The sequence below is a fragment of the Nomascus leucogenys genome, chromosome 4, assembly GCF_006542625.1.
Source record: "Nomascus leucogenys isolate Asia chromosome 4, Asia_NLE_v1, whole genome shotgun sequence".
In the NCBI taxonomy this organism is placed as follows: domain Eukaryota; kingdom Metazoa; phylum Chordata; class Mammalia; order Primates; family Hylobatidae; genus Nomascus; species Nomascus leucogenys.
In genome coordinates, this window is record NC_044384.1 from 22078806 (window position 1) to 22106036 (window position 27231).

Here is a 27231-nt window from a genome sequence, read left to right on the forward strand (position 1 = left end):
CCAAAGTGCTGGGATTACAGATGTGAGCCACCTTGCCCGGCCTCACCACTGTCTTTTTAGGACTTCTCCCAAGTAAGGCTAGAGTAGAATGGCTGTTCATGTCTGGCATGTGCCAGCATATTATGCAGATGTGAACACTAGGCCCATTTTTTCCATCCTGCACTAACTGGACATAGAGAAATCCTATGAGTCTATAGGTGTGGACTGAGGCGGGAGTAGGAATTTAAATGACCCTCTTGTACAGCCTGCTTGTACAGTCCTATATACACTTTTTATTTCACAATGGAATGTTGCTGTGTAAATTCAATTTTTTTTTTTTTTTTGAGACACAATCTCACTCTGTCACCAAGGCCCCGATCTTGGCTCACTGGAACTTCCACCTCCCAGGTTCAAGCAACTCTCCTGCCTCAACTTCCCGAGTAGCTAGATTACAGGAGCATGCCACCACATCCAGCTAATTTTTGTATTTTAATAGAGACGGGGTTTTGCCATGTTGCCCAGGCTGGTCTCGAACTCCTGGCTTCAAGTGATCTGCCCGCCTCAGCCTCCCAAAGTGCTGGGATTACAGATGTGAGCCACCGTGCCCAGCCAGTAAATTCAGTTTTAACGATCAGATGAAACTAAATTCATGAAGAGCAGTTCAGATGAATCTCTTAGTGCCATCTGGCAGGAGCGGTGGCCCTCAAGTGAGGATGCAGCCAGCCTACAATGAGGAGCTATGGGAATAAGGACCCCAACCTCACATCCCACCTCTATTCTTCCACAAGTGTTCCCCATTGGCTGCAGCTGACCAGGAGTCAGAGACCGAGGGAGCCCATTGATGTGGTTCACATGAGTCAGCCTCTGGGGAGGAGCAGGATAAGTGGAGAAATTCATCTGGATGGGCTATGGTGGGCAGCCTCTAAGATGGTACCCAGTGAGCAACACCTCCTGGTATTCACATCCAGGGCTGGTCTGTATGACCAGTAGAATATGGCAGAGACAATGACATTTCACCTAACAAGTCAGGTTAGAAAAGGCACTGCAGCCTCAGTTTTGGTCACTGCAGTGGGGAGCTTTCTAAGATGGCCCATGATTCCCAGCTGCTGGCATCCATGCCAGTGTGTAATACCCTTCCTTTGAGTGTATGCTGGACCAAGTGACTTGATCCTAATTAATCGAATATGGCAGAAGTATTGGGATATATCCTTTGTGAGATTAGGCAACTAAAGGTTCTAACTTCCATCTTAGTTGCTGGCTTTAGCGAAGCAAGAGGCCCGTGTGGAAAGAATTGAGGGAGACCTCAGGCCAACACCCACCTGAGTGCTGTGGAAGGGGATCCACTCCAGGTGAGACTTAAGAATCTCAAGTTAAGCTGACTGCAGCCTCCTGAGAGACTCAGCTCCGAGTCCTCAGCTAAACCGTGCCCAGATTCCTATTCCACAGAAATGTGAGATAACAAATGCCATTTGATGTTTTGGGGTAATTTATAATAAAACAAAAGGTAACTAATGTTCTCTCTCCCTGATCACTTGCTTTAGGTGAAGTCAGCGGCTGTGTCATTAGCAGCTCTATGGGAAGCCCACCTGGCAAGGAGCTGAGGTTTTCTGACCACAGCTTGTGAGTGAGCCTCGAGGCAGATCCCCACCCACCCAAGCCTTCAGATGACTGCAGACCCTGCCCTCAGCATGATTCATGAGAGACCTGAGCCAGGACCTCCAGCTAACCCACTACCTTATTCCTGACCATCAGAAACTGTGCAAGGTAGGGCCTGGCGTGGTGGCTCAGGCCTGTAAACCCAGCATTTTGGGAGGCCGAGGCAGGCGGATCACTTGAGGTCAGGAGTTCAAGCCCAGCCTGGCCAACATAGTGAAACCTCATGTCTACTCAAAATACAAAAATTAGCTGGGCATAGTGGCACATGCCTGTAATCCCAGCTCCTCGGGGGGCTGAGGCAGGAGAATCTCTTGAATCCGGTAGGCGGAGGTTGCAGTGAGCTGAGATCGCGCCACTGCACTCCAGCTTGGGCGACAGAACTGAGACCGTCTCAAAAAACTGCCAAGGTAATAAATGTTCGGGGTTTTAAGCTGCTAAGTTTTGGGAAAATTTACTTTGCAGCAATTGATACTAATCCATGAGCCAACAGAAAACATTCAGCAAAGAGGAAAAGGGGAAGTTCATAAAATTGGGTGAAATATTCCTTAGGAATAGTATTTGGTACTTTTTTTTTTTTTTTGAGATGGAGTCTCACTCTGTTACCCAGGCTGGAGTGCAGTGGCACGATCTCAGCTCACTGCAACCTCCGCCTCCCGGGTTCAAGTGATTTTCTTGCCTCAGCCTCCCGAGTAACCGGGATTACTGGCACGTGCCACCACACCCGGCTAATTTTTGTATTTTGAGTAGGCATGGGGTTTCACCATGTTGGCCAGACTGGTCTCCAACTCCTGACCTCAAGTGATCCACCCGCCTTGGCCTCCCAAAGTGCTGGGATTGATTACAAGCGTGAGCCACTGTGCCCAGACTTGGTTCATATTCTTGATGGGCCCTGAACCTATATATAGTTATTTTTTTGAGGACCTCTCATTAAAAAAAGGGTTTTCTTTTGCTTCAGGGGCAAACTCTGGTATTCCACTAAATTGAGAATAATGGGCTGGGCGTGGTGGCTCACGCCTGTAAGACCAGCACTTTGGGAGGCTGAGGCAGAAGTTGGAGACCAGCCTGGGCGACACAGGGAGACCCCTCCCCCATCTCCACAAAAATAAAATGAAAATAAGCCGGGCGTGGTGGCGTGCACCTATAGTCCCAGCTACTTGGGAGGCTTAAGTGGGAGGCTCACTTGAGCCCAGGAGTTCGAGGCTGCAGTGAGCTATGATAGCACCACTGCACTCCAGCCTGAGCAACACAGAAGACCCAGTCTCCAAAAAAAAAAAAAAAAGCCCACCAAAAAAGTAAAAAAAAGTTGAAAATGATGACAGACCCTTTATTAGCACCTCTTACATGCCCGGGCAGTGAATTTATATCATCTTTCACAAACAGAAAAACTGAAGCTCATTCAGATTAGATAATTTATCTGAAGACGCAGATAAACCCCTCTCAGCGCCTGACTCTCCGTGCAATCGGGATGTTTGGCAGCGGGGCAGGGGAAGGGCCCGGAGCCACCGCCATCGCAGCCTGGGGGAACGACGGACTCGGGGAAGCCCGGCCTGGCCCTTCAAGTCCCTTCAAGTCCCGGGCCCAGCAAGGGCCAGGAGCCTCCCTCCCTCCCTCCCTGCAATTAGTCCCCAAACTCGCTGAATGAAGCTCATTCAGTTTAGGTAATTTATCTGAAGACACATGGTTAGTAAAAGGCAGAACCCAGGTTTGTATTCAGAAGCCCACGTTCTTTCCACCACATTATTATGGCCTTCCTAACAGTAATCCTTATAATTTTAAATCAACATACACCATAGCTCCTGTCCTGAACACCGAGGGACGTTGGCTCACGGAGGTTAGAAAGTTAACGCATTGGCCGGGCGCAATGGCTCACGCCTGTAATCCCACCACTTTGGGAGACCGAAGTGGGCGGATCACAAGGTCAGGAGTTCGAGACCAGCCTGACTAACATGGTGAAACCCCGTCTTTACTAAAAATACAAAACTTAGCTGGGCATGGTGGCACGGGCCTGTAATCCCAGCTACTCGGGAGGCTGAGGCAGAAGAATCGCTTGAACCCGGGAGGTGGAGGTTGCGGTGAGCCGAGATCACGCCACTGCACTCCAGCCTGGGTGACAGAGCGAGACTCCGTCTCAAAAAAAAAGAAGAAAGTTAACGCATCCCGCTGCGTCCCCTCCACCGCCACGCACCCGGTCTCGCAGCTGGCGCGGTGTTTGCTGGTGACATGAACTCAACCAGCCTCCAGCATCCGGGGATCGGGGAGACATCCTTGGTCCGGTTTGCAAGAGGACCCGCACGCCTCCAGCTGGGGCAGAATTGGAAGATTCAGAAAGGAAAGTTGGGGAGGCGGGGAAGGAAGGGTGCAAAAGTGACACCGTGCCAGGGTCTCCAGGGCCATGGAGCTAGGCGACAGGCGGCGCCATCTGAGCTGCACAAACGCGTGGGGCGGGGCGTCTCCGGATCCGGAAGTTGCCTCTGCCCTCACCAAAGATGGTGGCCCCGGCGCCGCTCGCCCACCTCTCGTAACCAATGGAACCGCGGCTCTCGGCCGATTCACACGGGCGCCCTATGATCTACGCTCTCTGATGCAACGCCGGAGTCGCGGAAACCGCCGGTGCACGTTGGGGTGATAAGACGGTGGCGGTGTTGCAGTCTCTGTCCTTGGAGGTGACCAGGGCCACTGCAGGCATGGTGCTAGGTGGGTGAGACTCAGTGTGTGGCGCGGTGTTCCCTGCCTGGGGCAGGAACTCTGCTCCCGCCGGGCTCTGGCCCTTTCCTCAGTGCTTACCAGAGTGGGCGCCCCGCGAATGTTTGGGGACCGATTGCAGGGAGGGAGGGAGGGAGGGTCCTGGCCCTTGCTGGGCCCGGGACTCGAAGGGCCAGGCCGGGCTGCCCCGAGTCCGTCGTTCCCCCGGGCTGCGATGGCGGTGGCTCCGGGCCCTTCCCCTGCCCCGCTGCGAAACCTCCCGATTGCGCTGAGACTCAGGCGCTGGGAGGGGCTCAGACACAGGGTAGCCCCTACTCCTGCAGTTCTTCGAAGTGATCGTCAGGAAGGGACTTTAGGATTCTAGTTGTTTTTCTCCCAGCCTCATTTTTTTATTGAGGTTTCCGGGGAGACCATACTGTGCAGTAGAAAAAAAAAAAACCTGGATGGATGTCACTGTTCAGACCTACTAGTTGTAAGGCCTTCTGAAATTTTCCAACCTCACAGCTTCTGTTTCCTTTAAAGACCAGAGGGAGCTGGTGTTTACTTGCCATCTCTACAAAAACTGGCACTGGGATATCTGATTTGTATGTGTTATTTTATTTCATCCTCAGTACAGCCTTTCAAGATGGGGATTGTTTTTCTTATTTTATAGATAAAGAAATAAGCTCAGAAAGGGTAAGTAAATTCTCCAGAGTCACCCTGCCTTTTAAGGTACAAAATCCAAGATTGCAGCGTATGTCTGACCAACTTCAAAGCCCTTGTTTTATTATTGGGTGCCCAAGTAGATAGAATAAACATCACAAATTGAAATAATCAGAGTTCATTTTGAAAACCTGGATTGTTAACGAATGTTTTTATGAGATGGGTGTTATTGAAATGGAGTGGGGAAATAACTAGGATATTAATTTCTTATGGACCTCAGTAATTTTTACTAATCGATGCTTGTTCTGTTTACAAAGGTAAGGAATGAATAAAGTAGTGAGGTGACTAATAGCTAATGGCCAGACCATAACTTACCCTCATTTTGTCAAACAGCAGAGCTGTACGTCTCTGACCGAGAGGGAAGCGATGCCACGGGAGATGGAACCAAGGAGAAACCATTTAAAACAGGTCTAAAGGTAGAGTCTCTTCTCATTAGGAAAATGAGACTGCATTTATTAATGACTTATGTCAATTAGCGTGTGACTTGTCAAGAATTTAATTTCAAACACTAGGTTCCAAAGAGAATTTCCGGAAATGGAAAAGTAAGGAATGCATACAGATATGTGACTTTAAGATTGTTCGATGATCAAAGTCTAAACTTACTTTAACATTTTGAAAAAAGGTATCTTCTTTCTTACCACATGGCATTGCTTCTTGGAATTTTTCTCTCCGATGAGTCAGATTGCTGGATTTTCAATTCTTGTAAAGATAAAAGTTACCTTTCCTCAGTTACAGTGAGCTCATGACCAGGGGGCTCCTGAGAGGGCTTTTGGTGAATTTACCACCATCCAGAGTGTGATCCTGAGATTTGACTCCAAGACCACCAAGAATGGATTCATTTGTCAGAGCTGACTCATGAGTCTGGAGCTTGAAGCTAGAATGCCAATTTATTAACATGCTATTATTTCTCAGGATCTAGAATCCTTGAACGAGTTTAGCTCATTGTCAAAGGGGTTTGTCAAGAACTTGGACTCAGGCCAGGTGCAGTGGCTCATGCCTATAATCTCAACACTTTGGGAGGCCGGGGCAGGTAGATTGCTTCAGCCCAGGAGTTTGAGACCAGCTTGGGCAACTTGGTGAAATCCTGTCTCTACAGAAAACATAAAAATTAGTCCAGCATGGTGGTGTGCGCCTGTGATCCCAGGTACTCCGGAGACTGAGGTGAGGATTGCTTTAGCCTGGAAGGTGGAGGTTGTAGTGAGCCATGATTGTGCCACTGCACTCTAGCCTGAGACCCTGTCTCAAAAGAAAAAGAAAAAAAGGGCTTGGAGTCACAACATGGGTGTTAGGTAGTTGATTATATCAGGGTAGAGTGTGGCCTAAGACAACCTTCTTAAAATAGACCATGGTCTTAGCTATTGAACTCATATGCTAGAATCCCTTGCCTACAACTGCCATATAAGGAAGATGGTTAAAAGTTCTTTCCTTGGATCTGGGCTTTGGTGCCTCACGTCTGTAATCCCAGCACTTTGGGAGGCTAAGGCTGGAGGATTGCTTGAGCCCAGGAGTTTGAGAAGAGCCTGGGCAACGTGATAAGACCCTCATCTCTACAAAATTTAACTTCTTAAAAATTTTTTAATAAATTTAATTTAAAAAATAAATAGAGACAGGATATTAATCCTCCCAAAGTGCTGGGATTATAGGAGTAAGCCATCACACTCGGCCAACTACAAAAAATAAAAAAATAAAAAAAAATTAGCCAGGCATGGTGGTATGCACCTGTGGCCCCAGTTACTCGGGAGACTGAGATGGGGGGATTACTTGAGCCCAGGAGGTTGAGGCTGCAGTGAGCCGTGATTGCGTCACTGCTCTGCAGCCTGGACGACAACAAAAAAAAAGTTCCTTCTTTCAACTGTATTAGGAAAAGCAGTGCCTTGACACTCCTTTTTCTGTGCATCCCCTTTTTTTGTTAACTGTGTTACAACATTTACAGTTACTATCAAGTCCTCCCAATCTGGGAGCATTCTCCTCTCATTTAGGTCATACCATATGGTTATACTTTGGTGTGTCATACATGGGTATTTGTTTTTAATTTAATTTAATTTTTTTTTTTTTTCTGAGACAGGATCTTACTTTGTTGCCCAGGCCGGAATGCAGTAGTGCAGTCATGGCTCACTGCAGCTTCAACCTCCTGGGCTTAAGGGATCCTCCTACCTCAGCCTTCCAAGTAGCTCGGACCACAGGGGCATGTCACCACACACAGTTAATTTGTTTCTTATTTGTAGATACGAGATCTCATTATGTTGCCCAGGCTGGTCTTAAACTCCTGGACTTAAGCAATCCTGCTGCCTTGGCCTCCCAAAGTGCTGGGGCTACAGGCGTGAGCCACCGCCCATGGCTGGGTTTTACTTTTTAACCACTCTTAAGGGGAAATCTTTCATTTCTGAATTGTCGGGTGCCTCGTTTTGCAGCTCCTGAAAACTGACAACACTGTGTAGATGAACATTTGCAGAATGTCACTGTTAACAAAAGTGTAGCATTGTGATTTGGGAACTGATAGTTTGGCTCTTTCAATTTCAGTGATACAAAAGGAGGGATCAGTACAGACTGTCAGGTAGTAAGTGAATTCCGAATGACCTACATGTATTCATGGGACCTTCTCTCTTGGTTTTGCATTTTAATCAATAGCTATCTTTTTTTTTTTTTTTTTTTTTTTTTTTGAGACAGAGTTTCGTTCTTGTTGCCCAGGCTGGAGTGCAATGGCATGATCTCGGCTCACTGCAACCTCTGCCTTCCAGGTTCAAGCAGTTCGCCCTGCCTCAGCCTCCTGAGTAGCTGGGATTATAGGCACCTGCCACCATGCCTGGCTAATTTCTTTTTTTTTTATTTTTTTATTTGTAGTAGAGATGGTGTTTCACCGTGTTGGCCAGGCTGGTCTCGAACTCTTGACCTCAGGTGATCCACTCGCCTCGGCCTCCTAAAGTGCTGGGATTACAGGCGTGTGCCACTGTGCCCGTCCCCTACATGTATTCTTACAATGTCTAGTTGTTAAAAGGATGAACTATTGAATGTTTTCTTTTTTTTCTTTTTTTTTCTTTTTTGAGAAGGAGTCTTGCACTGTCACCCAGGCTGGAGTGCAGTGGTACAGTCTCAGCTCACTGCAACCTCTGCCTCCCGGATTCAAGAGATTCTTCTGCCTCAGCCTCCCGAGTAGCTGGGACCACAGGCATGCGCCACCACGCCTGGCCAATTTTTGTATTTTTAGTAGAGACAGGGTTTCAGCATATTGGCCAGGCTGGTCTCGAACTCCTGACCTCATGATCCGCCCACCTCGGCCTCCCAAAGTGCTAGGATTATAGGCGTGAGCTACCACACCCAGCCCTTGAATGTTTTCAAAAGATCCAGATTCCCTCCTTCTCTGCAGCAGTTGTAGAACTGAGAAAAAGTCCGTTTTTGCAGGCTGCAGATCTTGCAACAAGAGAATAATTCATTGCATTTCTTGTTTGATTTAATAACTTGGAAGAGATTTTGAAAGATTATTTGAGGCTTTAAAATATTCATCTTTTATGTACTTTCAACTATTTTTTACAAACCACAAATGATAAACTTTTATCAAATGATATATAACACAGCAATGCCTGATATGTCCCATTGGGGAAAAGAGGTATTCTACATGGGGGAATTTTTCAGATTCAATGAATTTAGCTTTTTGTGTTCTTTTTTTTTTGATACGGAGTCTCGCTCTGTCACCCAGGCTGGAGTGCAGTGGCGCCATCTTGGCTCACTGCAAGCTCTACAGGTGCCCACCACCATGCCCGGCTAATTTTTTGTATTTTTAGTAGAGACAGGGTTTCACCGTGTTAGCCAGGATGGTCTCGATCTCCTGACCTGGTGATCCTCCCGCCTCGGCCTCCCAAAATGCTGGGATTACAGGCATGAGCCACCGCACCTGGCTGCTTTTTGTGTTCTTAACCATTGTTTTGTTGAAAGTTTCAAAAATGTCTGATACTGCTCTGATTTCTCACAGAGGACTAACCTTTTAGATGTCACCTGCAGTTGACTTTTGCTGTCAGGTGTCTCTTCTGTTGTCCTTGTACCTGTGCTGGTTGCTACAGCCACTTAAGATCTGTTGCTTGTAGTCTGCTTTTCCTGGGGAACTGTATAGTGTATACCCGAACTTGCTAGAATTGTTTGTGAGAGAACCTCAGAGCTTCAGCTTTAACCAGTGTGCTTCTTTTTTTTTTTTTTTTTTCCTCTTGAGACGGAGTCTCGCTCTGTTGCCCAGGCTGGAGTGCAGTGGCACAATCTTGGCTCACTGCAAGCTCCGCGTCCCGGGTTCACGCCATCCTCCTGCCTCAGCCTCCCGAGTAGCTGGGACTACAGGCGCCTGCCACCACGCCCGGCCAATTTTTTTGTATTTTTAGTAGAGATGGGGTTTCACCATGTTAGCCAGGATGGTCTCGATCTCCTGACCTCACCCGCCTCGGCCTCCCAAAGTGCTGGGATTACAGGCGTGAGCCACCGCGCCTAGCCAACCAGTGTGCTTCTTAAATGTTCAACCAGTCACTGCGCCGACATCAGCTTTTGGCTTTTCGGGTCTTTATCCTTAGATTGTTCCAGTTGCCTTATACTTGAGATGTTATTTTGATTTTAAGTATTGTACAATGTTCAAGAACTGTCTTTTTTCTCCTCCCTACCCAAGGCTTTGATGACAGTAGGAAAAGAACCATTTCCTATCATTTACGTAGATTCACAAAAAGAAAATGAGAGGTGGAATGTTATTTCTAAATCACAGTTGAAGAACATTAAAAAGATGTGGCATAGGGAACAAATGAAGAGTGAATCCCGGGAGAAGAAAGAGGTGAGTCCTGACCTTGCCACCGTGAACGTTGTTAAAGTTAGAACTCTGGAAACCATGTTAACAAACTGCTTCATCATTAAAATTAGGCAGAAGATAGTTTACGAAGAGAAAAGAACCTGGAAGAAGCAAAGAAGATTACCATTAAAAACGATCCAAGTCTCCCAGAGCCAAAATGTGTAAGTTTGTTTATCTTTTGAAATACCGTGGACTTGGCTACATCAGACCATTATTTCTGTGTATGAGGGGCATGTCACGTGGTTTGTTCCTTTACATTTTGTTTTTACTTTCCTTTTATTTATTTATTTATTTTTGAGACGGAGTCTCGCTCTGTCGCCCAGGCTGGAGTGCAGTGGCGCAATCTCGGCTCACTGCAAGCTCCGCCTCCCGGGTTCATGCCATTCTCCTGCCTCAGCCTCTCCGAGTAGCTGGGACTACAGGCGCCCGCCACCACGCCCGGCTAATTTTTTTGTATTTTTAGTAGAGACGGGGTTTCACCGTGGTCTTGATCTCCTGACCTCGTGATCCGCCCGCCTCGGCCTCCCAAAGTGCTGGGATTACAAGCGTGAGTCACCGCGCCCGGCCTATTTTTTATTTCTTAATTTTAAATTTTAATTTATTTATTTTGAGACAGGGTCTTGCTCTGTTGCTCAGGCTGGAGTGCAGTGCTGCAGTTTCTGCTCACTGCAACCTCTGCCTCCTGGGCTCAAGCAATCCTCCCAAGTAGGGGGGACCACAGGCATGCACCACCACACCTGGCTAACTTTTATTTATTTTTAATTTTTGTAGAAACAGTCTCCCATATTGCCCGGGCTGGTTTCAAACTCCTGGGCTTAAGGGATCCTCCCACCTCAGCCTCCGAAAGTGCTGGGAATACAGGCGTGAGCCACCATGCCTGGCCTACTTTCCTTTCAGAAGGGACACAGAGAAATAATGTTTTCGAGTTACGAGGCTAGTTCTTTAGGGGTTCATTTTATTACACAATTGAGTAAATGCATGTTGAATGAATTGTGTCCCAACTGAATGCCAGCAGATGGGGGACCCAGGCCTGGCTGCACTTCATGATGTTGGTCAAGGGATTTAACCCTCTCTAGTGTCAGTTTGCTTATAAAATGAAGAGGTTGAAATCTATGATTTTCATGTTTCATTTAAATAGAGTAAAAGTTTGTGAATTGTGAAATTAGGTTCGCTCTTCTTCTTTCTGGCATCCAAATAGATTGCTGGACTATGAATGAAAATGGTTTGATTTCCAGTAGTTCTTATTTTATTTTATTATTTATTTATTTATGAGACAGAGTTTCACTCTTGTCACCCAGGCTGTAGTACAGTGGGGAGATCTCAGCTCACTGCAACCTCCGCCTCCCGGGTTCAAGTGATCCTCCTGCCTCAGACTCCCAAGTAGCTGGGATTACAGGTGCCCGCCACCACGCCTGGCTGATTTTTGTATTTTTAGTAGAGATGGGGTTTCACCGTGTTGGCCAGACTGGTCTCAAACTCCTGACCTCAGGTGATCTGCCCACCTCGGCCTCCCAAAGTGCTGGGATTACAGGCTTGAGCCACCATACCCCGCCAGATTTCCAGTAGTTCTTATTGCCGATGAATTTTTGTATTATTTCCTTAGTGATGGAGCTGGGGTTTTTTGGCCACATTCACCAGCCCCTTCCTCTACTCATCTCCTCTCTCCTTCATCCCCCAAACAAAAGCTAGCCTTTTTAGATACCATGTTCTGGAAGGTATTGAAGAACTGTGGGGTCATGGAAAAGGCTCCATGTGGACTGGGATTGTTGCTGTTGTGGGAAGCAAGTGCTCCACTTATGACAAATGAATTCATTTATTAATTTTATCTAGCAATATCTGAAATTCTTCTGGGTGTTTCTCATTATCAGTTTTACACTAAGAAAGAAGACTTGGATTGTTTTCTTTGTTTTGTTTTAAACCACGCCAATACAGTGAAATGTGTTTGGTTCTGAGCTGCAGTAGAGGGGCTGTCTCCAATTTTGCACCATTTGTGATTTTTAACACTTTACTACCGTCTGCTTAATATTAGTGAGAAAGTTGGTGTGTATAAATGACATTATTGAACAAATGTTGTTTATTTCAATTTGACAGGTGAAGATTAGTGCATTAGAGGGATATAGAGGCCAAAGAGTAAAGGTGTTTGGCTGGGTCCACAGGCTGCGCAGGCAAGGTAAATGGCAAAGCTTTTCCTTCTTTTTAATTTTTAAATATCCCTGCTCTTAGATGAAGAAAAACATACAAAGATTTGCAGGGGTTTTTTTCTCCCCCACCTGTTTTTTTAGACAGAGTCTCACTTTGTTGCCCAGGCTGGAGTGCAGTGGTGCTATCTCGGCTCACTGCAACCTCCACCTCTCAGGTTCAAGCAATTCTCCTGCCTCAGCCTCCTGAGTAGCTGGGATTACAGGTACCTGCCACCACACCTGGCTGATTTTTGTAATTTTAGTAGAGACAGTGTTTCACCATGTTGGCCCATCTGGTCTGGAACTCTTGGCCTCAGGTTATCCACCGTCTTGGCCTCCCAAAGTGCTGGGATTACAAGTATGAGCCACTGCGCCCGGCCCTCTTTTTTTTTTTGGTATGCTGGCTAGACTTGAACTCCCCCCAGCCATCCTCCTGCCTCAGCCTCCTGAGCAGCTGTGATTACAGGCACATAGCACCTCACCTGGCTTTAAAGGATAGAGTGATTTATATCTTAAATTTGTTCTTGTTTAAAATGACTATTGAAAGTATAAAAATTTTTAAATGCTGTTTTAACGGTTAGCAATTATAGTGATGAAGATGTGTCCAGTAAATATTTGTCAAATTGAGTTTTCATTATTTAGTGAAAACCAAGGGATGTGACTATAGGAAGTTTACATCTGAGTCTGAAACTTGGCCATAGTTTTGACTCTTATAAACAGTATATTTGCATTCTCCCTTGGTTCTGACATTTTGTTTTCTCTTTCCCTTTTTATTATGTATTTTATAATATATAAACATGTGACTTTTACTATTTATTATAAGGGATTAGCAAATCTTTCATTGAAAAGTGGGACAGGCCAGGTGTGTGGTGGCTCACGCCTGTAATCCCAGTACTTTGGGAGGCCAAAGCGGGTGGATCACCTGAGGTCAGGAGTTCAAGACCAGCTTGGCCAACATGGTGAAACCTCGTCTCTACTAAAAATACAAAAATTAGCCGGGTGTGGTTGTGGGCACCTGTAATCCCAGCTACTCTAGAGGCTGAGGCAGGAGAAGCACTTGAATCTGGGAGGCAGAGGTTGCAGTGAGCCGAGATCATGCCATTGCACTCTAGCCTGGGCAACAAAAGTGAAACTCCATCTGAAAAAAAGCGGGGGTGGGGGGACAAAAATACAAATGAAATGTTTTAAGTAGATTTCAGTAATTGGACCTTTAGGACATAAGTAAGAAAAAGTGATTCTGTTCAAGAACATTTATGCATCACCCACTGAGTGCACGGTACTACCCCAGACATCGCAGGGGACTCAAGGGTAGATAAGGCTTAATCCCTTCACTCATGTTGCCTTCTGTCTTGCTTTCCCCTGGTTGTGTGGATCTTGGGGATCATGTAGGATTTGAAAGTCCAATACATTGAAAATAAAATATTTTACAAATACTGAGTAGTGGTATTACCAGTGGGTACTTCAGGGGCAGGGAGCCATGTGGGAGGTCTGAACTTCAGTGTTTAACCTTGGAGTTTCCTTTAGATAAGATTAAGTCATGGCTGGGTGCAATGGCTCACACCTGTAATCTCAGCACTTTGGGAGGCTGAGGTAGGAGGATTGCTTGAGCCCAGGAGCTTGAGACTAGTCTGGGCAGCACAGTGAGACCCCTGTCACTACAAAATAATTAGCCAGGTGTGGTGGCATGTGCCTGTATTCCCAGCTATCTGGGAGGGTAAGGTGAGAGGTTTGCTTGAGCCCAGGAGGTAGAGGCTGCAGTGAGCTGTGATTATGCCACCACACTCTAGTCTGGGTGACAAAGTGAGACCCTATCTTTAAAATTATATATATATATAAAATTTGATGCCTTGAGAACAGTCTGCCTAAATTATTATTTCTCATTTTTTAGGAAAGAATTTAATGTTTCTGGTGTTGCGAGATGGTACAGGCTATCTTCAGTGTGTCTTGGCGGATGAGTTGGTAAATATTTTCTCTTATTTATGCCTGAAAATTAGATGTTTTCAGTAGATTCCTTTATTGTTTTGTATACATTTATTTAAAACTTTTATTATGTCGACAATGAATGTCAATGAATCAAAACATCACATTGTATACCATAAACATGCAGTTTTTATTTGTTTATTATACCTTAATAAGGCTAGGGGGGGAAAACTTTTGTGGAAAATTTCCAGCACATTACAAAATAGAACCATATAAAAAATCCTCAAATGCCCATCACCCCACTTCTGTAACTACCTATATATGGCTAATCCTGGTACGATATTGCCCCTCAGACAACATATCATTTTATTTAATTACACATGCTTATGCATCTCTAAGAAAAATAATGTGGCTGGGCATGGTGGCTCATGCCTGTAATCTCAACACTTTGGGAGGCTGAAGTGGGCAGATTGCTTGAGCCCAGAAGTTTGAGACCAGCCTGGCAACATGGTGAAATCCTATCTCTACAAAAAATACAAAAATTAGCCAGGTGTGGTGGTGCATATCTGTAGTCTCAGCTACTCAGGAGGCTGAGGTGGGAGGATCTCTTGAGCCAGGGAGGCAGAGGTTGCAGTGAGCCAAGATGATGCCACCACCTTCCAGCCTGCGCAACAGAGTGAAACCTTGTCTCGGAAAAAAAAAAAAAAAAAAAAAAAAAAGACAATGTAGTCACCCACTATTATCACACCCTCCACCAAATTAATACAACTACTAAATATGATCTAATACCCAGATTCTTGTTATCAGTTCGTACTGCCTTTTTATAGTTGATTGATTTGAACGAGGATTCTAACAAGTTTAACATGCTGCATTTAGTGATATGACTTTATAACTCTGCGGCTCTCTTTGCATTCTCTTCTTTTGCACCCTGCCCCCCCTCCCCACCCATTACTATACATTTCTTGGGAAAACCCTGGTGGATTGTCCTGTGGAACTTCTCACATTCTGGATTTGGTTGTTTGCATCCTTGTGGTGTCCTTTAGCATGTTCTTCTAGTGTCTGTATTTTTTATAAATTGGAGGTTAGCTCTGATTAGGTTCAGTTTTTTGGCACAACTACTTCATGGGCAAAGCTGTGTTCTTTTAGTTGCATCATGTCAAGAGGCACGTAAGGTGTGGTTGTCTTTTTTTTTTTTTTTATTTGAGACAGAGTCTCGCTCTGTCACCCATGCTGGAGTGCAGTGGCGTGATCTCAGCTTAGTGCAACCTCCGCCTCCTAGATTCAAGTGATTCTCTTGGCTCAGCCTCCCGAGTAGCTGGGACTACTGGCGCGTGCCACCACACCCAGCTAATTTTTGTATTTTTAGTAGAGACAGGTTTTTGCCATGTTGGCCAGGCTAGTCTTGAACTCCTGACCTCAGGTAATCCACCTGCCTCGGCCTCCCAAAATGCTGGCATTACACGCATGAGCCACCGTGCCCAGCCGGTTGTCATTTTTATGACTAGTGGGTTCAGGTGTTGGCAGCCTGACTTCTTCCTTTTAAAGTTCCCCATCAGTTTTTTCCTAATGACTTTAGTAAGAAGTGATTACAGTGTAGTTGGGGGCTCTGTATGGTTTTGTTTGTTTGTTTGTCGTTTTGAGACACAGGGTTTCTCAAAAAGAGTACAGTGGCGTCATCATAGCTCATTGCAGCCTCGACTTCCCAGGCCCAAGCAATTCTCCCACTCAGCCTCCCGAGTAGTTAGGACTATAGGCAAGAACCACCACACACAGCTAATTTTTATTTTATTTATCTCTCCCTTTGTTGTCCAGGCTGGTCTTGAACTCCTGGGCTCCAGTGAGCCTCTCACCTCAGCCTCCCAAAGTGTTGGGATTACAGGCATGAACTGCTGTGCCTAACCTGTATGTTACTTTAATAGTCTAGATTTTTAAAAATAAATAAATAAACTGTCCAGATATTTTTAAGTGATGTGGGTCAGTGTCATTTATCCATGTATGTAAAATGTGTATTTACATGTATATGTGTATATTTACATGTATATGTGTATATATAGATAAACCTCTGTCTTCCACAGAAATAGCTGTATTTTAATATTAAGAATCAGTGGCCATCTCACTCTTTATTTGACTAGTATTTGATCAGATAACTTGTTTGTAAACAATCCCTTTAACTTTCTATATGGTAGAATTTTTAAATCAATGCGAAAACTAAATTTGAGCTTTGACCTTTTTATAGTGTCAGTGCTACAATGGAGTACTCTTGTCCACGGAGAGCAGTGTTGCAGTGTATGGAATGCTAAATCTTACCCCAAAGGGCAAGCAGGTGAGTGGATTGAGTTTCGCACTGGGTGAATGAATAGTTTATTTATTGGTTTGTTTTCCAGTGTCTTTGTTTGTACATTTGGCATATGTATTAGGGTTCTTCAGAGGGACAGAATTAGTGGATAGATGTATGTATGAAAGGGAGTTTTTAAGGAGAATTGGCTCACAAGATCACAAGATGAAGTCTCACGATAGGCCATCTGCAAGCTGTGGAGCAAGGAAGCCAGTAGTGGCTGAGTCCAAGTTCAAAAGCCTCAGAAGTAGGGAAGCTGACAGGGCAGCCTTCAGTCTGTGGCCAAAGGCCCAAGAGCCCCTGTCAAAGAACTGGTGTAAGTCCAAGAGTCCAAAAGCTGAGGAACTTGGAGTCTGATGTTTGATGACAGGAAGCATCCAGCACCAGAGAAAGATGAAGGCTGGAAGACCTAGCAAGTCTGCTCTTGCACCTTCTTCCTCCTGCTTTTTCTAGCCAGGCTGGTAGCCGATTGGGTGGTGCCCATCCACACTGAGGGTGGGTCTACCTCTCCCAGACCACTGACTTAAATGTTAATCTTCTCTGGCAACACCCAGATACACCCAGAAAATACTTTGTATCCTTCATTCCAATCAAGTTGACACTTAATATTAACCATCTCAGCATATAAATACAATAAATGTGAAGTACATGTCAAATTCAGTATGCCTTTTCCAGTGAAATATGTACATTGTACAACTCAGGTGATAAAAAGAATACAATGATTTCCAGCCTTATGGAATTCCTGAATCATCCTCATGGGCTATAATGTAGCCACTGTGCTATAGATATATGAATTACTTTTCAGCCAGACGGAAATAAAAACTGAACAACCCACCGAAAAATGTTCAGAGAATTTCTTATTAGAATTTGAGAGCCTGTTTTTATTGTTTTTTTTTTTTTTTGAGATGGAGTTTCGCTCTTGTTGCCCAGGCTGGAGTACAATGGCGCTATCTCCACTCACCACAACCTCCGCCTCCCGGGTTCAAGCAATTCTCCCGCCTCAGCCTCCCAAGTAGCTAGGATTACAGGCATGTGCCGCCATGCCCGCTAATTTTGTATTTTTAGTAGAGACGGGATTTCTTCATGTTGGTTAGGCTGGTCTCGAACTCCCAACTTCAGGTTATCCACCCACCTCCGCCTCCCAAAGTGCTGGGATTACAGGCGTGAGCCACCGCGCCCTGCCAAATAAAGTGATTTTTATGGCACCAAGATAATTATATGTTCCATATATGTGGCTTTTAAAATGAATTGCTTTCTAATGAAATTATTAGGGAGAATTTGAATTTTTACTATATATATGTTTCAAAAATAAACAGCTTTTAATAAAACCTTTGCATTTAAGAAGTTAATGTGTGCTAATACGTTAATTTAAAGTAGGTGAGTAAGGCCGGGTGCAGTGGCCCATGCCTGTAATCCTAGCACTTTGGGAGGCTGAGGCAGGCAAATTGCCTGAGCTCAGGGGTTTGAGACCAGCCTGGGCAACTTGGAGAAACCCTGTCTCAACTAAAAATACAAAAAATTAGCCGGGTGTGGTGGTGCACCCCTATAAACCTCAGCTACTCGGAAGGCTGAGGCATGAGAATTGCTTGAACCCGGGAGGCAGAGGTTGTAGTGAGCTGAGATTGTACCACTGCACTCCAGCCTGAGCAACAGAGCAAGACGCTGTCTCAAAAAATAAATAAATAAATAAAGTAGGTGAGTAGAAGCTAAAAAAATATACCAACATGTTAACAGTAGTTAGTAGGGACTCCATCCAGGTTGTGGGATTACAGTTTATTTTGTAGTTTGTGCATTTCTTTTTTTTTTTTTTTTTTTTTTTTGAGATGGAGTTTCGCTCTGTCACCCAGGCTGGAGTGCAGTGGTGCAATCTTGGCTCACTGCAACCTCCGCCTCCTGGGTTCAAGCAATTCTCCTGCCTCAGCCTCCTGAGTAGCTGGGACTATAGGCGTGCGCCACCATGCCTGGCTAATTTTTTGTATTTTTAGTAGAGATGGGGTTTCACCTTGTTGGCCAGGATGGTCTCGATCTCCTGACCTCGTGATCCACCCGCCTCGGCCTCCCGAAGTGCTGGGATTACAGGTGTGAGCCACTGTGCCCAGACACAAGTATCTTTTAAAAATAGAAATGCACAGGCTGGGCACGGTGGCTCATGCCTGTAATCCCAGCACTTTGGGAGGCCGAGGTGGACAGATCATGAGGTCAGGAGATCGAGACCAGCTTTGCCAACATGGTGAAACCCTGTCTCTACTATATATACAAAAATTAGCCAGACGTGGTGTTGGGCGCCTGTAATCCCAGCTGCTCGGGAGGCTGAGGCAGGAGAATCACTTGAACCCAGGAGGTGGAGGTTGCTGTGAGCCAGGATTGCGTCACTGCACTTCAGCCTGGGCGACAGAGTGAGATTCCGTCTCAAAAAAAAAAAAAAAAAAAAAAAAAAAAAGATATTTGTATGTATGTGAGTGTGTATTTATCCAGAAAGATTATTGATAAAAATATCAATATAAAACTAAACTAAGGCTGAGAATTAGGAGGTTCTTAAAAATCTCAGCTTACCAAAACTTTGACATAAATTAAAATCCTCAATACTGTTAATTTTTTATTTCCTTTTCCCTCTTTCTCTGGACCCCACTTTTAAAAAATGCAGGCTCCAGGTGGCCATGAGCTGAGTTGTGACTTCTGGGAACTAATTGGGTTGGCCCCTGCTGGAGGAGCTGACAACCTGATCAATGAGGAGTCTGACGTTGACGTCCAGCTCAACAACAGACACATGATGATCCGAGGAGAAAACATGTGCAAAATCCTAAAAGCACGATCCATGGTCACCAGGTGCTTTAGAGATCACTTCTTTGATAGGGGGTACTATGAAGTAAGTATGCGTTGGTCAGCTTTTGCAAACAATACATTTTTTGCCATTTTGAAACTTGAATAGTGGTGCTCACAATAGGCATTGATTTACTCCTTCTTTGCATTTGAACAGGTTACTCCTCCAACATTAGTGCAAACACAAGTAGAAGGTGGTGCCACACTCTTCAAGCTTGACTATTTTGGGGAAGAGGCGTTTTTGACTCAGTCCTCTCAGTTGTACTTGGAGACCTGCCTCCCAGCCCTGGGAGATGTTTTTTGTATTGCTCAGTCATACCGGGCAGAGCAGTCCAGAACACGAAGGCACCTGGCTGAGTATGAAGTTGTCTTTTTGTTTTATTTCTTTCTAGGTAATATCTTTAGAGAAGAAATCTTAGTGTAGGTAAATTATGTCTATGTTTAAAAAAACAAAAAACTGATATATTAAGTGGTTAATGGAAGAACATATAACAAAGTTTTGCCACCTTAGATCAGAGCTAAGTTCTCTTTTTTCACTTTGACTTGATCTTTTATATATAAAGGAGCAAACAAGAAATTGCTACTCAGTGGAGAAGAGGGGAGTCCACAGCTAATTTGCAAAGTTGGGAATTGGTAGCATTGTTGGCATTTTATGGACAGCTTCCCAATGTTAAAAGCCTTGCTGGATAAAAAAACAGTGCAGGAGAAAAGCAGCACTGAGCTGTTGTCTCGTTCTTCAGGTACACTCACGTGGAAGCCGAGTGTCCTTTCCTGACCTTTGACGACCTCCTGAACCGGTTGGAGGACTTGGTTTGTGATGTGGTAGATCGAGTATTGAAGTCACCTGCAGGGAGCATAGTGCATGAGCTCAACCCGGTAGGTGCAGTGTTTATGGGAAGATAAAGTCACAGTCGTTTTTTGGAAGACAATGAAGTCTTCACCCTCAGTTTTTGTAGATTTGATGGCTTGGTGAGCTGAAATAAGTGACTAATTATTTTGAAGACTAGAATTTGATCTTAGTCACTGCCAATAATTTTATAATGTTTTCAGTTATATAAGAGGCTCATGTTTTCCATTTTAGGAATGTCTACATAGTTTACTAGTCTGAAGTTTTATATATATATATGTGTATTTTTTTTTTTTGAGACAGAGTCTCGCTCTGTCGCCCAGGCTGAAGTACAGTGGCGCAATCTCCACTCACTGCAACCTCTGCCTCCCAGGTTCAAGCGATTCTCCTGCCTCAGCCTCCTGAGTAGCTGGGATTACAGGAGCCCACCACCACCCCCAGCTAATTTTTGTATTTTTCGTAGAGATGGGGTTTTACCGTGTTGGCCAGGCTGGTCCCAAACTCCTGACCTCAAGTGATCTGCCCACCTCAGCCTCCCAAAATGCTGGGATTACAGGCATGAGCCACCACGCCTCACTGAAGTAATATTTTATAATAGTTTTTTAAGGAAATTTTAGTGTTAATGTTTATACATTATATTTTTCCTTTCTTCTGTAGAACTTTCAGCCCCCCAAACGGCCTTTCAAACGGATGAACTATTCAGATGCTATCGTTTGGCTAAAAGAACACGATGTAAAGAAAGAAGATGGAACTTTCTATGAATTTGGAGAAGTATGTATTCCTTTCTCTCACTGTTTCCAAGGTGGGATTGGGCTCCATTCTCTTCTTCTGGTTAATGAACTAGTAACGTGGGTGACATCTGCCTGTCCTCAAATAAATGGTAACAGCAGAACCTGCTTCATGGGGTTGCCTGCAGATTTGCTGAGTTAACAGAGTCAGCCTTAGGACAGTGCCTGTTCTGTACCGTCCAGTAAATGTGAGTGAGCTTCTTTTTTTTTTTTTTTTTTTTTTTGAGACGGAGTCTTGCCCTGTCGCCCACGGAGTGCAGTGGCATGATCTCAGATCTCGGCTCACCGCAACCTCCGCCTCCTGGATTCAGGCGATTCTCCTGCCTCAGCCTCCCGAGTAGCTGGGACTACAGGCGCACACCACCATGCCCAGCTAATTTTTTTATTTTTAGTAGAGACAGGGTTTCACCGTGTTTGCCAGGATGGTCTCAATCTCTTGACGTCGTGATCTGCCCGCCTCAGCCTCCCAAAGTGCTGGGATTATAGGCATGAGCCACTGCTCCTGGCTAAGTGTGAGTTTCTAAGCTGCCTTCATGTCTCATGCTTTGCCTCTTCCCTCTTCCTTCATTGTTCTTCCTTGGCCACAGCTTATAAGCTCTCTTTATCATTCTCTAGGCTGGTAGGAGTGCTTTAGAAGGTTGTGAAGCCTTTGAAATCACATGCAAAATGTTGGTATATAGATATATATATATATTTTTTTTTTCTGGAGAATGTATCTTGTGCTTTTAAAAAGAGGTTCATCCCCTCCCCCAAAACAGTGATTTAAAACTCCTTAATGTGGAAGATGAGAAAGAAGATAGCCATTGGTTAAAAATGCAAAATCAAGAGAAAAGGTCTTGGAGAAGGTAGGCACTCCCAGATAAACTTAGCATTTCGGTTTTGCCTGAGAACCACTCTCCCAGCATGCACTGGGGTTGCAAATTTTCTTTATTTAGGACAGCATCTCCATCTGTCGTCCAGGCTGGAATGCATTGGTGCGATCATAGCTTGCTACAACCTTGAACTCCAGAGTTCAAGTGTTCCTCCTACATCAGCCTCCAAAAGTGCTGGGATTACAGGTGTGAGCCACCATGCCCAGCTAATTTTTTATTATTTGTAGAGATGGCATCTCCCTGTGTTGCCCAGACTGGTCTCAAACTCCTTGGCTCAAGCAGTCCTCCCACCCCAGCCTCCCAAAATGTTGGGATTACAGGCGTGAGCCACTGCATCTGGCTCAAGTTTCCAACACTATGCTAGGCCCTCTTTCCTGTGCATCTAACCATTACTTACATGATATTTGCACATCTAATTGTTTTACAGTTGAAATGTGTGTAGCTGCTGCTAACTAGTTTTGGGTTTTAGAAGGAATTAATAGGTGAAACAATATACTAGGTCTATGTAAAGCACTCTTGTTTTTGTGAATTCGGTTTTGTTTTTTGTTTTTTGTTTTTTTAAAGAGATAGAGGTATTGCTGTGTTGACTGGGCTGGTCTCGAACTCCTGGCCTCAAGCAATCCTCTCACCTTGGCCTCCCGAGTGTTGAGATTATAGTGTTGAGATTATAGGCATGAGCCACACTGTGCCCAGCCTATGAATTCAGTTTATGATGTATAATGACAAAATTTTGTATCGAGAACTTGAATACTTTTAGTGTACCTAATATTTAGTAAAATAGTGTAGTTGAGTGGAAAGAACACAAGCTGTGGAGTCAGAAGGCCCCCCCAGCTGGGCTTAGCTCTCACCTCTTTTCTTTTGTGCTGTGTAACTGAAGACCAGTGACCCCCTCTCAGGTTCCTTATCTCTATCTTGGAAGTAACATCTGTTTTGCAAGATTGTGGGGACTACCAGAGCTAAATGCCTAGCCAGGACAATGGCAGGGGGAGCCTGTCAGCATTTACTATACATTGCTATTGTTCCACACACATGAGGACACTCGAGTAGATACATGACCCTCAGGCTTTGGGGGGATGACATAAGACCTGTTTTCCCCTAGCTAAATCTTATGCAGAACCCCGCTGTGTAAAGCAGATACAAGCTGAGAGACTAGAGCTCTCCCACTCATCTCCTGTTAGCTCTCGGCGTCTCCAAGGATGCAAGGGCTCCAGGGCCTGGAGCTTGAAAACAGGTGTGCTAGGTGATTGCTACCTCCATTTCACTTCTTCATTAAACAAATCTGAGTCTTCTCCAGTTCTCTCAATCCATTTTTTACTGGGACAAGAGTTTTCAGTTTTAACTTATGTGTTAACTTTAACTTATGTGTGGTACAGAAGGACGTTTTGAGAGAGAAACTGATGAGCTTAAGTCATCATCTAACATTGTTTGGGTAACTATTCCAGGTGTGCTTACACTTAACCAATTTGACACTGGTTATTTGTCTTATGATTGTGTCTGTCATCGAAGGCATAACTGATTGATTACAACAGGAAAGAAGGGCAGATAACAGGAGAGTTTAAAGATTGGTGTCATTAGTAATATACTCTGTGTAGATGAATGATGTTCTGGAGCATTCATGATTACCGTATGCCTTATGGGACTAAGTGGACCTCATTTGCTTCAGAGCTAGACAAAATGGGCCACTGAGAAAAATACTGAGCTGTCTCTAGTCACAGCTTGGGGCTGGCTTTTGTTTTTGTTTTTTTGATTTTCCTTCATCAAGCAGCATGGTGCTTGAGATATGCTGTAGAGGGAGACAGATCTTTTACGCTTCATTAAATAACTGAGTTTTAAGAATATGTTTATTTCTTTTTGACAGAAATTATTCTTTACACAAATGTGTATGGGTTAAGGGTAGGTGTGTATTCTCTACTCTGTTGAATTGATAGGAGGAAGGACTGGTGCAGGGTGAAGGAGTGGCTTCTGTCTTGTTGCGATCCAAGTTGTAAATGTTAATGAAGTCTTGTTTAACCTCAGGATATCCCAGAAGCTCCTGAGAGACTGATGACAGACACCATTAATGAACCAATCTTGCTGTGTCGATTTCCTGTGGAGATCAAGTCCTTCTACATGCAGCGATGTCCTGAGGATTCCCGTCTTACTGAATCTGTCAGTTTCTGTTTCAAAGAGTATTAATAATTTTGCTTTTTAAGGCGGTGGGGACTGTCATCTGGAATCAGATACAGCTCATGGCAAATATTTCATTCTCTATCTAGAATGACAATATTTAAAGACGTTGGGTTTTTTCCCCCTTCCCTGATTGAGGTTGACGTGCTTTGTTAAATTAGAGAAATGTAAATATTTGAATGTTATATAATCATAGTGGCTCCTTTAGCCCTTGGAGCTTAATTGTAATTTTCATTTAAACTCTAGAGCAGTGCTGTGTCTGATTGCTTGATAGTAATTGTGTATCTTCTTTCACTTATATTTAAAGGTCGACGTGTTGATGCCCAATGTGGGTGAGATTGTGGGAGGCTCAATGCGTACTTATGATAGTGAAGAAATACTGGCAGGTTATAAAAGGGAAGGGATTGACCCCACTCCCTATTACTGGTATACAGATCAGGTAAAACCAATTTTTTAAGCACTCAACATTTTTTTCACTATAATCGTTCTGTATATATTGAAATTTTTTAAAGGGGAGAATTCAGGGTAGTACTTTGGTATTTGAGCTATATTCAGTTTGCAGGTTATAATAATGTGGTGTGTGAATATTGCCAGCTTTGTCTTGGCCAAGTTATATGTTAATTTCATTTGAAAACCTGTTTAACGGCTGGCTTGTTGATTGCAACTGAGTTTTAAAAAATTGATCCTACCAGTATCTAGTACCCTTCTTCATTTTCCTCTTCTAAAGAGACATTGACTTCTTTTAAAAGTTTTAAAAAATCTCTTCTTTCCAGGGTAGTACTTATTCCCTGGTTGATTTTTCATACCAAATTATTTCTTTACACATGGTTCATGAAGGCATGAGATTAAGTGCTGGGATTGCAGGCACGAGCCACTGAATCTGGCCATAGTTGAATTCTTAACCACAGTGAGCTACCTCCTTTCACGGTGGAAAATTTTAACTACCTTAGATGAAAGTTTTAACTAAGTACTTATTTCTCTTTCTTTCTTTTTTTTTTTAAACAGAGAAAATACGGTACATGTCCACATGGAGGATATGGCTTGGGCTTGGAACGATTCTTAACGTGGATTCTGAATAGGTATCACATCCGAGACGTGTGCTTATACCCTCGATTTGTCCAGCGCTGCACGCCATAACCAATTTCTCCAGAAGCATGGAGGAAAGATTATGAAAGGAACAGGCTCTTTAAAAAAGAAAACAAAAAGCCAGAATCTTCCTTTTTTTGTTTCATTGGGGTTTTCTCTTTCTGTTTTTCTTTCTGCTACCATAAAAAGTACCTGAAATCACCTGAACATCAAGTGATATTAAGGTTGTCATCTTAAGAAAAAATATCCATTATGAAGTTCGGGGAAAATACCTGGCATGAAACTGTAGTTAGGGATACATTTCAGCATTTTACTCACTTTATTCAAGTTATATGTATGTATAATTCAACAATTTTAGATGATGGTGTAAGATACTCCAGTAACTTATCTTTGTCCTTTTAAGTGTACCTGGAATTCTCTGATTTATTTTATTGCATCAATGAGTTAAAACAAAAATCTTGGGGGAAGAAATTGGCAATATGGTATAAAAATCTGCTCATATTAGAACACAGTATAATTCAGCAGTAGACACTAGAATCAAATGAATAGTCTTTTGTATCAGTTATTAATCTTTTCTAACTGTGCTTAGCTGCTTATAATCCTGAGGCATAGAAATTGATATGGAAGAATTTGTAAAAATAGAATTGCCTTAAAGGATTTGAAGTAAGAGCATAATTTTGGGGAGAGTTTTTTAGTGATTCACAATATCCCTCTTAGCATTAGTTTAAGGTAAAGAGGCAGATTGATGTTCCCTCTTTCCTGGTAATTCCTAAAGAAATTGTAGCTGGAATCTTAATAACAATTGTGAGTGGCTGTTTGAGTTGCCCCCACCATGTCCTTAGATCTAATCTGTGCTACCTTATTAACTCACAGCAGGCTTACTGAATGGCTTCATTTCAGATTTAGTTGATTTCTCCACCAAATGCATGTCATGTATTCTCAATAGGCCATATTCCCAGCAGTCAATAAATGAACACCTGTAAAAACTCTTTGCTGGCTTAATTTTCTTAAAGCTAAACATCTCTTTGTCACATTCTTTCATGCTTTTGCAATTATTTTATCTTTTTTATGATTTATATATGTGAAATTAAGTACTACTAAATTTAGCAGATATTGCTAACGTTATATGGTAATGAGAAGGAATGATTTTTTAACATTAGATACGTGGGTCATGGTTAAATCTTTTTTGTAATCTTTTTTGTGTTACTGTTAGACACATTAGATTTTATCCTGTTTTGCAATTAAGTGAAATGACAGGTCAAAATGAGGCATTTAGGCTGGGTGCGGTGGCTCACACCTGTAATCCCACCACTTTGGGAGACCGAGGCAGGCAGATCACCTGAAGTCAGGAGTTCAAGACCTGCCTGAGCAACATGGTAAAACCCCATCTCCACAAAAATACAAAAGTTAGCCAGGCATGATGGCGGGTGCCTGTAATCCCAGCTACCCAGGAGGCTGAGGCAAGAGAATCGCTTGAACCTTGGAGGCAGAGGTTGCAGTGAGCCAAGATCGCACCATTGCACTCCAGCCTGGGTGACAGAGTGAGACTCTGTCTCAAAAAAAAAAAAAGGAAGAAATGACGCATTTATAATCTATTCAGCCTGCATCTTTAAATAAAAAATACTTGGAAGAATGTCAATGAGCTGTAGATGACTTAACTAAGCAATTCATTTTATCAGAATTTAAGTGAAGAGGTTAGGCTCAGTTAGCCTAAATTTTTATGGTGTAAACAGGTTGAAAGTTTTAAAATATTAAAGGAGAGCCAGGATAAGGTATGGATAAGGGAGTTAAGGTAGTGACCTCAGGCCGAGAGACTGAGCACGGTGAGCAGCAAACCTCACACGTGTGGACTTCACTCCCTTTGCTGTGTAGTTACTACCCTAATCCAGGTGTCACAGATGCCATCCCGCGTTCCCATGGCTAGCTCACAGACACCCCTGCCCTCTCAGGACTTCCATCACGTGACTTTCTCCTCCCTGAAACTCCCTGCTTTTCATACCAAAAACCCCCTTCACCTTTGGCACTTGTGTGACCTGCTCAGTTTTGGAGACAAACAGGACAATTCAATTGCTTAAATATCAACTTGCCTTCTTAAATGTCCTTCAGCCATTTCAAGCGACCCACTTTCCCACCTTGCCGTTCAGCCCCTGCCACCTTGCTGCCTCGTAACAGTTCCTAAAAATGTTGTCCTTAATACGTAGAGTAGTTCAACTCTGTGAAAAGCAATCTTGGCAGCACATTGGGATCATTTGGGGACCTTAAAAATAATGGTGTTTGGGCCTTACCCCAGACCAATTGAATCTGAATTTCAGAAATGGGACCAGGGTATTTTTTAAAAGCTCCCCAGGGGGAGCGGTCACT

The 27231-nt window shown here is 43.9% G+C and overlaps 1 protein-coding gene across 2 annotated transcripts; it reads left to right on the forward strand.

Annotated features, from left to right (window-relative positions):
* Positions 1–4091: 4091 nt before the first annotated feature.
* On the forward strand, positions 4092–25859 carry NARS1 (asparaginyl-tRNA synthetase 1). Of its 2 annotated transcripts, none has more exons than XM_003264275.4 (14): positions 4092–4329; positions 5374–5456; positions 9683–9841; positions 9928–10017; positions 11948–12026; positions 13925–13995; positions 16193–16279; positions 18936–19157; positions 19269–19468; positions 19852–19987; positions 20616–20729; positions 23635–23766; positions 24092–24223; positions 24790–25859. In XM_003264275.4, exons 1-14 carry the CDS (start codon positions 4320–4322, stop codon positions 24919–24921), a joined length of 1647 nt encoding a protein of 548 aa, XP_003264323.1. In that variant the 5' UTR covers positions 4092–4319; the 3' UTR covers positions 24922–25859. The 2 variants fall into 2 exon arrangements, with proteins under 2 accessions (XP_003264323.1, XP_012361737.1); XM_012506283.2 differs by having other exon boundaries at positions 4095–4329; positions 5377–5456.
* The last annotated feature ends 1372 nt before the right edge of the window (positions 25860–27231 follow it).

What these genes read in the sequence shown, in the direction of transcription:
- NARS1 (XM_003264275.4), top strand. An exon ending in CTTTCTATGAATTTGGAGAA is followed by an intron (nt 20,730 to 23,634) that starts GTATGTATTCCT and finishes GTTTAACCTCAG; the next exon opens with GATATCCCAGAAGCTCCTGA. An exon ending in ATTCCCGTCTTACTGAATCT is followed by an intron (nt 23,767 to 24,091) that starts GTCAGTTTCTGT and finishes TTATATTTAAAG; the next exon opens with GTCGACGTGTTGATGCCCAA.